This window comes from Mesoplodon bidens, assembly GCF_964165515.1.
Source record: "Mesoplodon bidens genome assembly, chromosome: 14".
NCBI classification, from domain to species: domain Eukaryota; kingdom Metazoa; phylum Chordata; class Mammalia; order Artiodactyla; family Ziphiidae; genus Mesoplodon; species Mesoplodon bidens.
Genome location: NC_138170.1, coordinates 82,058,427 through 82,074,867, shown reverse-complemented (window position 1 = coordinate 82,074,867; position 16,441 = coordinate 82,058,427). Strand labels below are relative to the sequence as shown.

At 52.1% G+C, this 16,441-nt stretch overlaps 1 protein-coding gene across 2 annotated transcripts; it reads left to right on the top strand.

Moving 5' to 3' along the window:
* Window positions 1-1,910: 1,910 nt before the first annotated feature.
* KLF11 (KLF transcription factor 11) lies at window positions 1,911-12,401 on the top strand. 2 transcript variants are annotated; one of them, XM_081254421.1, is made up of 4 exons: window positions 1,911-2,084; window positions 3,674-3,943; window positions 5,204-6,167; window positions 9,517-12,401. In XM_081254421.1, the coding sequence occupies exons 1-4, from the start codon at window positions 2,043-2,045 to the stop codon at window positions 9,795-9,797; spliced, it is 1,557 nt and encodes a 518-aa protein (XP_081110547.1). In that variant the 5' UTR covers window positions 1,911-2,042; the 3' UTR covers window positions 9,798-12,401. The 2 variants fall into 2 exon arrangements, with proteins under 2 accessions (XP_081110547.1, XP_081110548.1); XM_081254422.1 differs by lacking the exon at window positions 1,911-2,084 and adding an exon at window positions 2,668-3,363.
* The last annotated feature ends 4,040 nt before the right edge of the window (window positions 12,402-16,441 follow it).

Below are 16,441 nucleotides of genomic sequence, written 5' to 3'. Positions count from 1 at the left end.
ATTCCCACCTACGGAGTAAGCAGTCCCATAGCTGTTTGGATTCCAAACTGAGGGTTTGATTATGGGTTTGGTACCATCTCTACTTCTAGAAGATCACTGTGGGAGTGAGATGAGGCACAGATTACAGGTGATGAAGCTAGAGGTAGGGAGACCCGTTGGGAAGCAGCGGAATAATTCAGGTGAGAGAAGATGGTGGCTTGGACCAGAGCAGGAGTAGGTGATGGAGAGAAGTTAAGAGTTTGAGAGAGATTTAGGAAGAACACAAAGTAATTGGCAGAAGGAAGCAAGTGCAGGAAAAGGAAGGGTCAAAGGTGACTCTCATAGATTCCGGGGTGAAGGAATGAGGTATCTGGTGGTGCCCTTCCGGAGGTGAGAAACCCGGATCGGGGTAGAATGGAAGTTCAGTGTCAAGGACATTGAAGTAGAGGGGTCTGCAGCATGTCCAAGTGGGTAGGCCAGATGGTGTTGGCCTTCATTCGCTCATTCAACCAGTGGTTACTGTGTACTTGCAGCAAGCCAGGCACTGGGGGTTCACAGTGAATTAGACAAGGTCCCTAACCTTGGGAGGGCTCCTTCTGGTGGAGAGACAATTAACAAATAACTGAAGAACCAGAAGTTACAGGCCATGAAAGGTACTGCGAAGGATCTGAAGAAGATGAAATGGAGAGAAGCTGCAGGTCAGCCTATGCTCCCTCTGCCCAACAGAGCAGGCCTGTTGAGGAGCAAGTTGGCCAGAGCCCTGGGTCCCACCTGCTTCCTTATCAGTTTAAGGGGGAGGGCCTGGTCCTCTGACGGCCTGTTCCTTGGGCCCAGGGCTTCTCTTGCTCAGAGCCAATCCCCACAGTGCAGGGGGGATTTTACCTGCTCTTAGCTTTTAGGGTCAAGGCTTCCTCACTGTGGCCTCTGCACCGTGTGCTGTGCCAACCCATATCCAAACCCAGCAAGTGTGGGCCACGTGGATGGATGAAGGGCTGTCTCGTGCCTCGCTGCAGGTTGTGAGAGTACACATAAACACAGCCTGCACTTCAGGAACTTGGAGCTGCAGAACTGGATAAACCGCACCCTGAGAAACAGGCGAAGTACTAGGGGAATAAAAGGTGTTCTAGGCATCTCTCTCATTCAGGCCTGAGGACTTCCCAGAGGGGGTGACGCTTACTCCTGGTCTGGGAAGAATGGGTTTCACCAGGTGCCTCTCGGGTGGGCACCCGTCTTGCCCCCCACCCCCACTGAGCTAAGCGGAAACTGCAGCGCAGAGCTGCCTGGGGACCGGGGTCAGCGGCAGACACAGGCCTAGAAGCTCGGGCTCTGGGTGCCTGCGGTAAGGCGCAGATGCAGGCGATGTCACCTGGGGCTAGCCAGCTTTCTAAACTCTTCCAGGTCAGGGATGCACTCCTAAGAGCGACGGTAGATTAATACCAATTAAAAAACAAGAAAGCAAAATCTGGGTTGAGGTCTCCAGGTGAGCCGCCTCTGCTGGACGGATTCACTTCACGGGGACCTGCGCTCCGGGAGGCTGCGGGCGGTGGCCCCTTTAAGCGTAATCCTCCTCCCAGCCAGCCCAACACGCTCGCGGAGTTCCCCGGCCACAGCTGCGCGGTCACCGCCGCCCGCGCCGCCGCGACCTTTCCCCTACTTTCCAGGGCCTCAGGCTCCGCCCCCTCGCCGCCACCAAAATACATGCCGCATCCCGCCCTGCCCGATCACGCCGCTGCCAGGCTCTGATCACGCGGCTCCCCGCGGCACCCATTGGCCGGCGGCGCACGGGCTACGCGCGCATTGGCTGGCGCCCGCCAGGCCCCGCCCCATCGGGGCGCGGTGTATTTTGGTTTGCCTCCGCGCTCCGCCCCTGCGGCCGCTCCCTCCCCGGCCGCCCCGCCCCTCCGCACGGCGAAGGCCGCACCAGGGCAGAGCCGCGCGGGCGGGCGGAGGCGCACGCCGGCCGCTGGAGCTCCGGATCGCCGCCGCCCGCCGTGCACGTGCGGCAGCTGCCGTACTGAACTCCCGCCGCGCGGCCGCTTTGTTGCCTCCCGGCCGCCGGCACCATGCACACGCCGGCCTCCGCGGGCTCGGGCGACGCACGCGCGGTGAGTGGCCGCCCATTGGAGCGAGGGGCGAGGCGGGGACGCGCTGCCAATGCGGGCCCAGGGCGCGGAGGAGGCCAGGGGCGCGCAGGGCATCACCGCGCGCGCACCGCTAGGAGCTCGGGAGCCGAGAGGGGCGGTGGCCGCACGAGGCCGCCCCGGGAGGGGCGGGAAGTGGGCGTGTGCCTCGCGCTGCTCTCTGCGCAGCTTTGTCTACCGCTCCCGCAGCGGCCCCGCCCCTCCGGCTTCAGGTGCGGGTCTATTTCTAGCCATGACGTCACCAGGCCCTGTGAGGAGGTGGCCTTTGGGCGGGGCGCGGCTGGCGGGAACGCGGCACGCGGGCGGGGGGGGCGGGGCGCCGACGGAGGGGCAAGGACTGTGGGAACGCGGCGCACGGGCGGTGGAAATGGTGAGGGGGCGGGGCAAAAGCTGGCGGGAAGGTGGGGGCGGGGCAAGGGCTGTGGGAACGTGGGGGCGGGGAAAGGGGCGGGGCAAAGGCCGGCGGGAAGGCTGCACGGGGCGGGGGGCGGGGCCCGGCGCCTCAACCCTGGCGGGCTCCAGTCGGGGCCTGAGGGCCGCGAGGAGTTCGCCGGTTGGACCTGGGACCTAGTCGAGCCGTGCGGACTTCTGAGAGGCCGAGAGAGAGGTGTGGGAGCCCCGCGCCGCCCTGTCCCTGCCCGCCTGTGGGCCAAGCAGGCGGTAGCCCGCACGTCTGTGACTTCACAGTTCGTTCCGAGGCCCGGGCTGCGGGCAGAAGTGGGGCTAGAGCGGCGTTTGTAAAGGCGGCGGCGTTGCCTGTGTGCTTTGGGGGACACCTGGGCAGGACAGGTTGGATGTTTAGGCAAACTGAGTGGAAGTGTGTATCTTAGTAGATGTAAAATTTCTCTGCGAAGAGATCAGTTAGTTTCAGTCGCTTCCCGCCCCGCTCTTGCTTGACAAGAGACGGTCTGCTGCGCTGGAAAATCCTCGGGGCCCGGGCTTGTGGCACATCTTACATTTTCTTCCTCTCCCCGCGCTGGCCTTGTGGCGTGAATCGGTGCCCCTGGGTGTGGGGACCGGGGCTGAGCCAGCGCAGGCTCTCCCGCCCAGGGCTCTGCTGAGTGACGGCCTCACCGGTGTGGAGCCTCCGGGGTTGTCGCAGATGCGTCTGTGGGGACGCTCTGGTGGCTTCGCCGACTCAGAAGGGCTGCGCTCTCATCTCACCCAACCTCAGCCATCAGTGTCTTTTCTTCCTCCCCCGGGGACAGTTTGGTACTAGCCACTGCAGCTCACACCTCTGGAAGTAAGTGTTATTAATCATTTCCCGAAGGAGAACACTAGCTTAATAACCTTTGTTAACAGGATTTTTCGTGGAAGCCGCTGGCGGACCGAGTCCATTCCTCCTCCTACCCCCACCCCACCCCCACCCCCCGCTGGCTCGGAGCTAGTGGTCCTCATCGCTCGGCCGGCATCCTTCCCTGGAAGCCAGAGCGCGTGCGCGTGCTGCCGGGGGGCGGGGCGGGCTTCTGGTGTGCGCGTCCTCGTGCTCGTGCTGTCCCGGTGCCCCTCCCTGTGTTTCCAGGGACTCAGCCGCCGTGTTGTGTCGACTTTAGGTTGACATCATGGACATATGCGAGTCAGTCCTGGAGAGGAATCGGCACGACAGCGAGAGGTCCACGTGCAGCATCTTGGAGCAGAACGACATGGAAGCTGTCGAGGCTCTTGTTTGCATGAGCTCCTGGGGTCAGAGATCCCAGAAAGGGGACCTGTTAAAGATAAGACCCCTCACACCTGTCTCTGACTCTGGGGATGTTTCCACCATTGTGCACGTGGACGCAGCCACACCCGAGTTACCAAAGGACTTCCATTCTTTATCAACTCTGGTAAGAGGATGGGGAGAGGAGCGATTTGTGCAATGGCTGGAGTACCTTCAGTAAACATGCTGAAGAGCTCTTGGGGAGATGCACCTGATGCTGGCACGCAAGTTCATACCCTCCCCTGTATGGGTCCTAAGGGTGAAAACTTCTTTTATCTCTTGAAAATATGCTTTCCATTGACTGATCGTAGCTTGCAGCCACGGGGTGAAAATGTCCATAGGCTGAAACGTACAGATTGATGGGAGAAAGCAAAATGTACTCATTTCTCTGGGCAACTGAGGGTGGAGGCTTAGGTTCCCCCAGATACCTCAGGCCAGGGTCAGGATCAGCTGCCACAGCTGTGCTTTGGCACCAGACAGCCTTTGTTAGCTGGGTTGAGACCCTGGCCTCTGCCACCCTGTGGCAGCCAGCTTCTTTCTTGGGTGAGTTGGGTGCAGTCAAGCGCTGGTTTTGGTTTTTGTTTTCTTAACTTGCTACAGCTCTGAAGTTACTGGGAAAAACTGCTTCTCAACTTGGAGAAGTCGAGAGCTGTCAATTGCTAACAAAACTGAAAATTATAATCTAATTGTCCTGGGCTGGAAGCCTGCCCTGGAAGGAGAGTGTGGAAAACCGACTTGGAGAGGATGAGAAGGGACTTGTGGATAGTGGAGAGGGTGGTACAGGTAGTGGGCCTGGCTGCCCGGAGCACGTCTCAGCGTTGGGGTCGTCCACTGAGAGGCTGAAGATAAGTGGGAGTGGCGGGGGTGGTGTTACAGAGGCTCGCTGTAGGCAGGACCCCTGGTTAGAGCAGGGCCTTTTACAGATCATTCTGACAGGTTTTACCTCGCATCCAGTAGGCACAGGATACGTGTGTGATTGATTGGATACGTGTGTGTTAAATGATTACCACCGAGATTTTTTAAAAAAATTTTGAGAATCTAAAATTATTGTGTAAAGCTTTCATCTTGAGTATAAGTTTGATTTCTCATTTGTAGCCCTAATATGCAAATTGTTCATTTCAGTAGCTGTGCGAGGCCAGGAATGGCACTGGCGTCCTTATAACCGAGCAAATGGATGGGTTTGAGAGAGGTCGGGAAAGGGGGAGAAAGCGAGAAGTGTCTCATGCAGCTTTTATATCCACTGGGTGTGATTGTGAGCAGACTTTGACTAGTCTGTTCTAGAGACTTCTTTGTAAAGACCTTGGGGACAACATGATCAAAGTAAGTTCCTTAAAATTTAACCAAAACAACCTTTTCACACAGTACTTTTTTCTTTTTTCTTTTAAAGTGCATGACTCCTCCTCAGAGCCCTGACCTCCTGGAGCCATCAACAGGGACAGTTGTTCCTTCCCAAGTAACTGATTCCAAAGCACCCATGGTCGTGGCTGTCCCCCCAACCTCTACTGGGGCAGCTGGAGTGCTGAGCAGGAGGGCAGAGAGGGCCCTGCCTGGTTTGAAGCCAGAGCTGCTGGAGCCAGCTGTCACCCCTCACTGCAGGGCCACGGTGACAAGTGTCATTTGCCACACTGCGGGGAGTCCTGCTTCTGCGCACGTTCCTACCACCCAGACTCAAGCACACCAACTTTCAGCCAACGCGGAAGGAGAAGCGCAGTTTTGGGGGCATGTTGAAGCTGTGCAGGACACACACCTCACAGACAGTGTGCTCAGCGTTAACTCAGCGTCCTGTCAGCCTTGTTTGCACAAATCCAGTGGCCTGAGCCCCACCGACAAAGGCCAGCAGTCAGGGTGGCCCATTGCAATTCAGACCTGCTCACCAAAGAATTATGAAAATGACTTGCCAAGGAAAGCCACCCCTCTGATTTCTGTCCCCATTCTTAGTTCCCCTGTCCTTTGCCAAATGATCCCTGTGACTGGACAAAGTGGCATGTTATCAGCTTTTCTGAAGCCACCTCCCCAAGTGTCTGCAGGGACTGTCAAACCCATCTTACCCCACGCTGCTCCAGTGCCCCAGCCTGTGTTCGTGGGACCGTCTGTGCCTCAGGGAACTGTGATGTTGGTTCTGCCCCAGGGGGCCCTCCCGCAGCCTGCCACGTGTTCGTCGAGTGGAATGGCTGTTGGGAATACCAAGTTACTGCCCCTAGCCCCTGCTCCAGTGTTCATTGCATCCAATCAGAACTGCGCCCCTCAGGTAGACTTTTCCCGAAGGAGGAACTATGTTTGCAACTTCCCAGGCTGCCAGAAAACCTACTTCAAAAGTTCCCACCTCAAGGCTCATCTTCGCACTCACACAGGTGAGAACTGAAGCAGGTAGGGCATAGGGAATGTCGGATCCCGTGATCGGGAAACACACATCCAGCCGCCTTTGAGTGGGAGCGAAGCTGAGAACCACTGGAGAAGGTGGCCATCTTTCTTTGGTTCTGAAAAGCCTTTGTAGTCTTGGGGTGAACGTTAGTACAGCTGTCAGTGGTTTTCCTAGAACATGGTATCTGGTCACACCAGTAGCTAAAACGTAGTTCTGTGATTGTGAACCTGTGATTGAGAGGCTTTTAGGGTGAGGCTCACATTCCCCCTTTCTCTTCACATTGCAGTAGACATTGTTTCTTTGCGTTTTAGAAAGTGTCCATTCACATTCAGTAAACATCAGTGTGACTTACTTATGGGGAAAGAGCTCTCCAAAGTAGGAAGAGTTTGAATTCTAGAATATTTGAGCTTTAAAGGAATATTGTTTTTCATTTTTGGAAATATGTAATTCTAATTCAGAAGGACTCACAAAAGAAACTGACTATAATGACTTAATGATCTCTTTATTGTCCCATCAGCTCCATCCAGTAGAATTTTCGGCAGTGATGGAAATGTTCTCTGTCCGTTAGGAGGGTAACCGCTAGCCACACGCACTTGAAATGTGAACAGTGTGTCTGAGGAACCGAATTTTACGTTTTCATTAAGGCTGCATTTATATAGCTACATGAGGCTGGTGGCTACCAGGCTTAGCAGAGGTGTGAGGTTGCCTGGTAGGTAGGACTTCTGCTGTAGTTGATTAGGGCAGAATATGTCTCAGGTGGTCTGTGACACTCTTGTTCTTTGAGTTAGTGTCACTTGTTTTGTTTTCAGGGGTCCTGTGGTTAAATAGTCTGCTTGTTAAACTCACCTTTCAAAGGTTCACACACATATGTACATATAATAAGCCCAGCTAACAGGTCGCAGGTTCTGCAGTAAAGATGTGCTTCGTAAACTGTCTTGATCGTGGAACCCCAGATGCCGGCTAGTGGCCTGGGGGACAGCAGTGAATTGTGAAACACAGTTTAGGAAAGGCTGAATTGGAGGGAGTTGTCAGAGTACTTTACTTTGAAATGCTTTCCTGGTAGAGTGCTTTCTAATTAGCACATTAGAACTCCAATCTCCCACTTGCAGAATGAAGCCGCATCTGGAAGGCGGGCCTTACAGAAGGAACCCTGCTGTCCTCCACACTGCGGAAGGGGCTGTGTGCTTCCGGGCTAAGGCCCCAAACCTGGCCTGTGAAGACCTTGCCTCTCTGCCTTTACCATCTCTCTCCAGTTCCACGTTTCTACCCGTCACCCTCTGCCCCCTGCCTGTCTCTGCTTACTGAAGACCCTTTAAGGGCCGTCCCAACGTTAGTTCTTGGAACTCTTTCCTGATCTCGCCTTCTTTATTTGACCCTGGTGGTTTGTTTTGTTTTTCACCTTATTCTTCCTTTGTATTTTTAGTTACTTACATACGTGTCTGATCTCACTGGATAGAGACTCTTGGTGTCTGTCTCAGGAGCCTGACGCTAGTCATTGGTGATGCAGGGTCGCTGTCATGGCTGTATCGGTGTGAACGGGCACCCCTAAGGGGCTTACTGACTTGGCAAGCCCTGCTTTTCAGTGAGACTGCTGAGGTGAACTTCAGATCACATCCAAACACAGATTCCACATGTGGGGAAGCAGTGGAATGAGGTTTTACTGTTTATTCAGTCAGCTTCCTTTGGTAGGAAGATAAGGTGATCATACAAGCTCTTCTCAGGTTTCCCAAAGTACTTAAATATAAGTAACCATAAAGGTTCTGAAGAATCGGGGTTTCCCTGGTGGCACAGTGGTTGAGAGTCTGCCTGCTAATGCGGGGGACGCGGGTTCGAGCCCTGCTCTGGGAGGATCCCACATGCTGCGGAACAACTGAGCCCGTGAGCCACAGCTGCTGAGCCTGCGCGTCTGGAGCCTGTGCTGCGCAGCAAGAGAGGCCGCGATAGTGAGAGGCCCGCGCACTGCGATGAAGAGTGGCCCCCACTTGCCACAACTAGAGAAAGCCCTCGTATAGAAACGAAGACCCAACACAGCCAAAAATAAATACATAAATTTTAAAAAGAGCAAGAAGGCTCTTGAAAGTAAATTTAAAAAAAAAAAAGGTTCTGAAGAATCAAATTCTTGTGTTATTTCACAAACACTAAGTTGGAGTTTTCATAAGAAATAGAAACCTTGGATAGGTTTACCTTAGATAAGATAGTTTTTCACTGTACCAACATGAAAATTTGTTCAATTAGGATAAGGTCGAGTGAGCAAAGGCTGCATTTTTGATATGCTGAAAACATAGGGCACTTTTTTATACATCGCACGCCAAAGGGTGGTGGTGCTCTGTCCAGCATCTGGCCGTCTGGCATGCTGCCAGCACTGGTGGTAGTTTCCTGGAAGCAGGTAACCTTATGCTTTCAACATGGGGTCTGTGAAATCCATCACAGCATCACTGTGATAATGAATTTTCCTTTTAAATCAACTTTGAAAAACATCAGATACTTCGTTGATCTCTCTCCAACACTCATTCATTCAAAACCATTTATTCACCACCTGTCATACAAAGTGCTGTGCTGGGGGTTAAACTATACGTAGGTGGATGAACTAGACAAGTCGTAAACCTTCGGGAAGGTAGGTCACGTGACAACATGCAAGAGCATTTAACAAATCCCTTCACAAGGTTGCACAAGCGGTCTGTGGTCGTCACAACCTGGTCAAGGTCAGGGCTTCAGGGTGCAGGAGAGGGAGCACTCCTGCTGGCTGGGAAGGCCCAGGAGGACTCTGCGGACAAGGGCTTTCCGCTCACCCCTGTACCTCCAGGAAGACAGTACGGGCAGGACACCTGCTGGGTGCTCTGAAACTTTGAGTGAAAGAAGCTTGAGGCTTGTAACAACAAGAAGGTAGCTGTTAGAATTCTAACCTGTTCTGCAGTTAACCTCTTTGTCAGTAATAACAAATACGAAGATGGAATTAATGATTCTGAGAAGTCTTGCAGGTCCTAGGAGGGATTTTTTTTAGATTTGCAGCTTCCAGAGAGGGAAGGAGTCAATTCCTTTCAGGAATTTACCTCCTACCCCAAGTTCACAGTCAAAGATTTATTTTTATTTAAAAATATCTTTAGAAGGATTAGATTAGTTTGACGTCTTTGGGCCCTGACATAGTACATCTTAGGTGTGGAAGGAAGAAATGCGTCTTGGACGATTTCTTGACTTCCAAATAACCTGATACCAGAATAATAGGATATCACTTGCTTCTTAGGTTTTGATGAATACAGTTTTAAAACGACATGAACTAACCTGTCCAATAAGGTGCTGAGCGTTTATGTTTTTTTACTTTGTGTTTTCTTATCTCCCAGGAGAGAAGCCTTTCACCTGCAGCTGGGACGGCTGTGAGAAAAAATTCGCTCGTTCAGATGAACTCTCTCGCCACCGCAGAACTCACACTGGGGAGAAGAAGTTTGTATGCCCAGTGTGTGATCGGCGTTTCATGCGCAGCGACCACTTGACAAAGCATGCCCGGCGCCATATGACCACCAAGAAGATCCCTGGCTGGCAGGCGGAGGTTGGCAAACTGAACAGAATTGCCTCAGCAGAGAACCCTGGGAGCCCGCTGGTGCGCCTGCCGGCCTCTGCATGAAAGGTCCTCCAGGGAATTGTGGATGGGAATTTTTCAAAGCCGTTTTTCAGGAATGGAAGTGATGGTTTTCTCTCCGAAAGAGATTGTCTTGAGGGCAAGGGGAGCTGGTTCTGATGAAAGTGTGTTAACTTGTCTTTTTTGGTGGGGAACCCTGTTCAATGTCTTTTGTAGTTTCAGAAGTTCTTTTAAGGAAAATGGAAGAAAATTTGATCATCTAAATCACCAGCATTCAAACAAACATTTCGGCAATAAATTTTACAAAATCTGGATTTTTTTACAACCTTCCTACTCCTGTTTTGAAGAAATGAGACAGGTTACTAATTTTTATACTGTTTTTTATAAAAAAATATTTATATTGTTGGTTCTCAAATTACCAGTTTCTATATAGATGATTTTACATTCTTCTTTTCAATGTTTAACAACGTTTTTATAATAACCCTACTTTTAGTAAAGTTGGCACATGGTTCAGACAAAAAAACTTTACAACTTTGTAATCAGGCCTTTTAGATCTAAGAATTTTTTAGAATCAGAACTGGTTGAATAGGGGCCTCTTAAAGAAATGGGGGGGAAAAAACTTTGCAGTCAGCTTCTTCGTAACATTTTCAAGGGAAATTCCAGACAACCATTTCTTTAAGGCTGTAGCCCAAGGAATTAAAATTTTCGTTAAGTAGAACTTAGTCACCTGTGTCCATGGTGTGACTTGTGAAGAATGTACCCCAGAGATTAACTTAAAATACTCGGTAGATACCCGCTGAGCAGAGAGCTGCTGTAGGGTCTGAGTGTCCGTACTCTGCTGAGAGCAGACCATTCAGAGTCTCCTGTTTGTACCTCAAACCCCCAAAAAAGAAAATGTAAGCACTCAAACCCAGCTGCTTTGTCAGTTGTCAGTTTGACTTCTTTTGCTGTGGCCTTATCCAAGTGTTTTGTGGGTAGAGTAACTTCTTAGAGGAAAAGATGTCCTTAGTAGTTGGAGGAACTTTCCACCAAAGTAAAGCTTATGTGAGGTGAAGTGGACATGCATATGGTCCAGCTCCAGTGTTCTGATTGCTTTATTTATTAAGTATTAAGAATGATGGGGAATGCAAGTTACACTAAGCGGCAGTAATACTACCAAGCTGTCCTTTCATTCATTTTGTTGGAAGGAAATTGTTTTGATCAAACAGAAAATTACTTGGAATGGGGTGTTTTGCAGTCTGCCTAGAAAATAGACCATGGGCATCACTTTGAAGCAGTGAGCACAGGTCCTAGCATTACAGAGACTGCGCCCCAGTGTCCAGGTGTCCAGGAAGCTGCTGAGACTGCTTTTGTTGGGCAGCGTTGGGAATCCAGGCAAGAGAGTGCGTGTAAGGAACACGGCGATATTGCTCTGCCTTTGGAGCCTGGGAATGGTTTTTATTTTGCCATATTTAGATTTTTGTCTTTGCCTCTTATTTATTTGCATTTACCTGTATTAAAATGACGGTAGGGTGAAATATTGAATAAATATAATCAGGTTTTGTGTTCAGGTCTTTTTAGTCTAATAACCCTTGCCTGGTCATTCATTGTATGTTACTTGATACCCATGAAGTATCAACCGCTAATTGACATACAGGTCTGTAAGCGCCGGCTGTGTGTTTAGTAGGCTTCCATGTCTTTGGAGACTTCTGTAGTTGAGTATTCCTGCTGGTCATGAGACATGCTACAGTTGGAAGAGAACCAGAATTAAACGTCTATAGCTCGTGATTCCCCACCACCCCGTTCTTTCTTGCACTCATATCTTAAATCAGCATAAACATTTCTATGTGTATGCTATAAGTGGCATTAAATTTGGATATTTTTCTTAATTATGCAAAGTAATGTTAGTCCCGCTAATGTTCTGGTAGATAATACAACGTCTTTGAGTATTTGGTTGCTTGTCACCTTGAACTTCATTCTCTGAGCAGTGTTGTTACTAAAGCATAGATGTGATTTTTTAAAAAAAAAGGTTTTGATTTACACCTTCCAGTTCCTGAGGAGACTCTGAAATACCTTCTGTAAGCAACACTTTGGCCCTCTGTTGATTGAAAGATTGTAAATTGGGAAACAGCTTCATCTGAAAAATGCAACGTGAGAACCAGAACCCCGAGGTGCATGCTCAGCGTGGAGTCCCTCTGCTGCGGCCCGGGCATCGGAGGAGGGCGCGGGCTTCACGTTCCCCAGTGCACTTTACTGCCTGAGCAATTTTGCTTGATCTTTTTCGACTTTGAGCCTTTCAAGTAGTTAATAAAATTTTAAATGTTTCAGAATTCTGTTTTATGTAACAGACTTTGACTTCTTATTTAAGTGAATATGTGTGATGTAACTTTTTTCTTTGGATCATATAAAACTTTTTTGATTGGCAAACTGGACTTGTGTCCTGTGTCATTTAACTGCACTCCAGTGTACCCAGTGCCTGACCCTCCCCTTTGTTTTCTGGGGTTCCGTTCTGCTTTCAGGGCACCCTTTGGCTTCTTTGGAGGGTCCTTTCTGAAAGAAATGCGTGAAGGAGCGGCTTCTGTGTTTTCCAATGTGACGTCAGGACCGGTCTTGGTAGTAGAGGACCGTGGCTGCTGGGTAACCCGTGACCCTCATCCTCATGCCCTCCGTGTGTCAAGAGGGGAGTATGGGAGGCAGCCTCTTCCCTCCCCCCACCCCCAGCCCAGGCTTTAAAGGTACATCAGGGAGCCACAGTCTCCGCTCCTGCCCCTGGAGTATGTTCTCTCTTGAACCCGCTCTGCTGGGGCTGTATATCCATGTCCCGCTAGGGGACACCCCGTGGGTGTGGCCAGGCACTACGTGGGCTCAGCTCCGGGTCCCCATCGTGCTTGTCTGTGAACCGCACTGGACAGGGTCGGTGGGTTCCCCTGCAGGCCGCACCGTGCTGCTCTCTTACCTCGCTGCTCCTTCGCCGGTCCCCCTCCTCTCCCTGACCCCTCTTCTATTCCCCTCACAGCCTTGGTGATCTTTTCCAGCCTTGGGACTTAGATAAAAATAACTTCTCTACCATTAAGAGCCCCGCATGTATGTCTCTCCTTTACACTCCGCACCTGGCTTCAAATTCTTGTATCCAGCTCTCTGCTTGACACCTGTCTAACCAGCATCCCAAATTTGAGGCCACTGAACTCCTCATCTCCTCCACACTTGCTTTTCTCACAGTGATCCCGCTGCCTTTAAAAAGAACAAGGAGGGCTCCCCTGGTGGTGCAGTGGTTGAGAGTCCGCCTGCCGATGCAGGGGACACGGGTTCGTACCCCAGTCCAGGAGGATCCCACATGCCGCGGAGCGGCTGGGCCCGTGAGCCATGACCGCTGAGCCTGCGCGTCCGGAGCCTGTGCTCCGCAACGGGAGAGGCCACAACAGTGAGAGGCCCGCGTACCGTAAAAAAAAAAAAAAAAAAAAAAAGGAGTCCATCCTTCTAGCTGTTCAGGTGCAAAACCTTGGAGGCGCTCCGGGCTCCTTTCCTGCTCCACAGCCAGTCTGTCACAATCCTGTTGACTGACTGCCTTCCCAAGCCAACCATTCTGGAATGTGATTCCATAAGCCACGCTAGTCCCGGTTATGCGTGTGTGCGCGCGCGCGCGTGTGTGTCTGCAGGTGTGTGGGGAGGCGGTAAAGGATCACAATGCACTTAGCATTTAGCAATCCACTTAGAAAAGTCTCTCCAACTCCAAGCCCCTTTGCGCCTAGGTGCCGGCCACACGCCTGTTAGCCTCAACTTTGTGACTCTACCTGCTCTCATCCCTCTGTGTCACCAAGATTTTATTTTATGGCTGTAATAGCCACTGTTCCTTTGCTTTCAACCTGCCTCTTTGTTAGGGACTTTTTATTTATTTATTTACTTTTTATTTTTAGGTGTTTTTTTTTGCGGTACATGCGCCTCTCACTGTTGTGGCCTCTCCCGTTGCGGAGCACAGGCTCCGGACGTGCAGGCTCAGTGGCCATGGCCTCTCACTGCTGTGGCCTCTCCCGTTGCAGAGCACAGGCTCCGGACGCGCAGGCTCAGCAGCCATGGCTCACGGGCCCAGCCGCTCCGTGGCATGTGGGATCTTTCTGGAACGGGGCACGAACCCGTGTCCCCTGCATCAACAGGTGGACTCTCAACCACTGTGCCACCAGGGAAGCCCTAGGGACTTTTTAAATTAAGGACTTGAGACATGTTGCTAATACCCAGGCCCCACCCTGGGAGGAAGTCCGGGCACCAAGGACACTGCACCCCAGGGGGGTGAGACACACTCAGTCCCTGCTAAGTTAGGGAGGCTCGTTCTCAAAAGCCTCTCACCACTCTCTAGGAAGCCTAGTTGTCCCAGAATTGCCCAGAGCTGGCTCTGCAAACAGGTTTCCTCTCCCCAGCACGTTCTCAGCTCAGCAGACAAACTGGTCAACAAGCAAAGATGATAAAGAAGAAACAAGTTATAAAATAAACATCACAGGGATGTAAGGTACAGCATAAGGAATATAGTCAATAATACCGTAATAACTTTCTGTGGTGACAGACGGTAACTAGACTTACCAGGGTCAGCATTTCGCAATGTAGAAAAATATCAAATCACTATGTTGTACACCTGAAACTAATATAGTATTGTAGACTATAATTTAATTAAAAAAAAGAAAGAAGACTGTGTTTAAAAAAAAAGAAACAGGTTGCTACAAGTCCAGTGGTGCTGGGGGAGGAGATGCACAGGCCGAGTGAGATGATGACAAGTGGGTGGCAGTGGCAGCTAAGCTCTCACCGCCCAGCTCTGGTGTAGCCTCTGGGAGCCTTCCCAGGGCTCCCCTTCTGTGGACTCCTTCAAGACTAGAGGTTCTAACCACTCGGAAGAACTTGCCAGTTTTATTGAATTTGATTGTAAGTCTTGTGGGTCCCACAAGACTTGTGGATGGGTGGGGGTATAGATGGATGGATGATGGATGGATGGATGGATGGATGGATGTGATATGATTTCTATCATGGGGCAGCTTACATTTTAGCAGGTAGATTAGACTTGTAATGTTCAGTAAAATATGGCAAGCTCCTACTGGAGTGGTCAGAACCTCTAGTCTTGAAGGAGTCCAGGGAAGAGGGGCCCTGGGAAGGCCTACCAGACTCCTGGCAGGCTGCTTTGGTAGGTAGTGCTGATTTGGCCTGAGGCAGGCCTGGGTGCAGGTCTGACTCCATCTAGCTATGGGTTGCTGAGAAAGGTACTCTACCTTTGGTCTCCTTATTTATAAAGTGAAGACTAGGTAGAGACAGCAGGTAGTGTGCCTATCTCAGGGTCTGGCACTTTTACTTCGTACGTGGAAGAAAACCTTAGTTTTCTATCAAAGGGAGCTAGGGCCCAGAAACAACAGAATGGGCTTAGAGTATTCTTGTGTTGCCGGCTGCCATCAAGAGTGTCAGGGACTGTGCTAAATGGCAAAGGGGCTCCCACTGGCCAAGTTGTGACAGTTTATAAACATTAAAGTGAGAGTAATATGAATTCCACTTCTGCCCATGATGGAGTGACAGGAAACAAATATCCTCTCACACCCAAAATAACCAGACAAAAGGTATCAAATGAGAGTTTTCCAGGAGCTGGACCTTAGGTCATGAAAGACAGTGACCCTGAGAGACAGGAAATAAGTGAATCCTGTGACTGACCAGATTTGCTGCCTTGAGGAGGTTTCCAGATTGTGGTGCAGGGACAGGAACTCAGCAGGGACCCAGAGGAGTCCCCGAGTCGAGGAGATGGAGCTGAGGGTCCAGGGACGCCAAGGCATTGGGGGTGAGGGGCAGACTGCCAAGAAAGAGAGGACGGCCCAGAAAACCCTGGAGATCTCCAGACGGAGCGCCTGGGGGGAGGGGAACAGCCTGAAACCGAGGCGAGTCCTGTGCGCAGGGGGCGTGTGTCCATCTCTGGGCTGAGGAGCCGTCTCCTGTATCACTTCTCAAAGGGCCACCGACGTGGTTAGAGGGCCGCCCTAGCGGATAAGGCGCTCGGAGAGAGCATAGAAGGCGCACGCGGTGGGCCAGGACGTCGGCGGGGCCTCGGGCTCAGTGTGCGCGCTCCCCGACCCCATGCCCACCTGGCTGGATGTTGGAAGCCAGGGAGATGGCTCTGTGTGGGGGAATTACACGAGCTGTGACAGGTGGTGCCCAGGCGGTTCTGCTGAGAGACACCCCTAACAAAGGGCCACAGTGGGGCAGCAAGTCCGCACACGCACCTCTGGGCCCACGAAGAACCCGGGACCCGGGCTTCCGCAGCCGAGCGGCCCGCCCGCCGGGCCTGGGGGCCTGCGGTCGGCCTCGAGGGGGCGCACCCGAGCTCGGCTCCCCGCGCGGGGGACCCAATCCGCAGAAACCGCTCTGGGGACCCTCCGAAGCGCTTCTGCCGGGGCTGCCGGGAAAGTTCCTGCCGGCATGGGGCCGGTCTCGAAGCCAGGGTCCCCTTGAGTGTCTGCAGACCTGGGTGGGAGCCCCCCCGCCCCCAGCTCCCTCCGCGCGACGCCCGCGGGCTCCGCACCCCCGCGACCCGCCCACCTCTCATCCGCGTGGCTCCGCGGGGGCACAGCGCCTGGCGGCCTTTGTCCCTCAGGCTTCCCAGCGACCGGGGCGGAGGAAGAGGCGCCGTTGGGCAGGGAGAAGCTGCAGGGCCTCCCCGGGGAGCCCAGTCCCGCCACCCAAGCTGCCCA

Excerpts from the sequence above, each read along its gene's own strand:
- KLF11 (XM_081254421.1), top strand. The coding sequence starts at position 2,043 with ATGCACACGCCGGCCTCCGCGGGCTCGGGCGACGCACGCGCG. Across the intron at positions 3,944-5,203 it reads TCCATTCTTTATCAACTCTG|TGCATGACTCCTCCTCAGAG; the intron begins GTAAGAGGATGG and ends TTTCTTTTAAAG. Across the intron at positions 6,168-9,516 it reads TCATCTTCGCACTCACACAG|GAGAGAAGCCTTTCACCTGC; the intron begins GTGAGAACTGAA and ends CTTATCTCCCAG.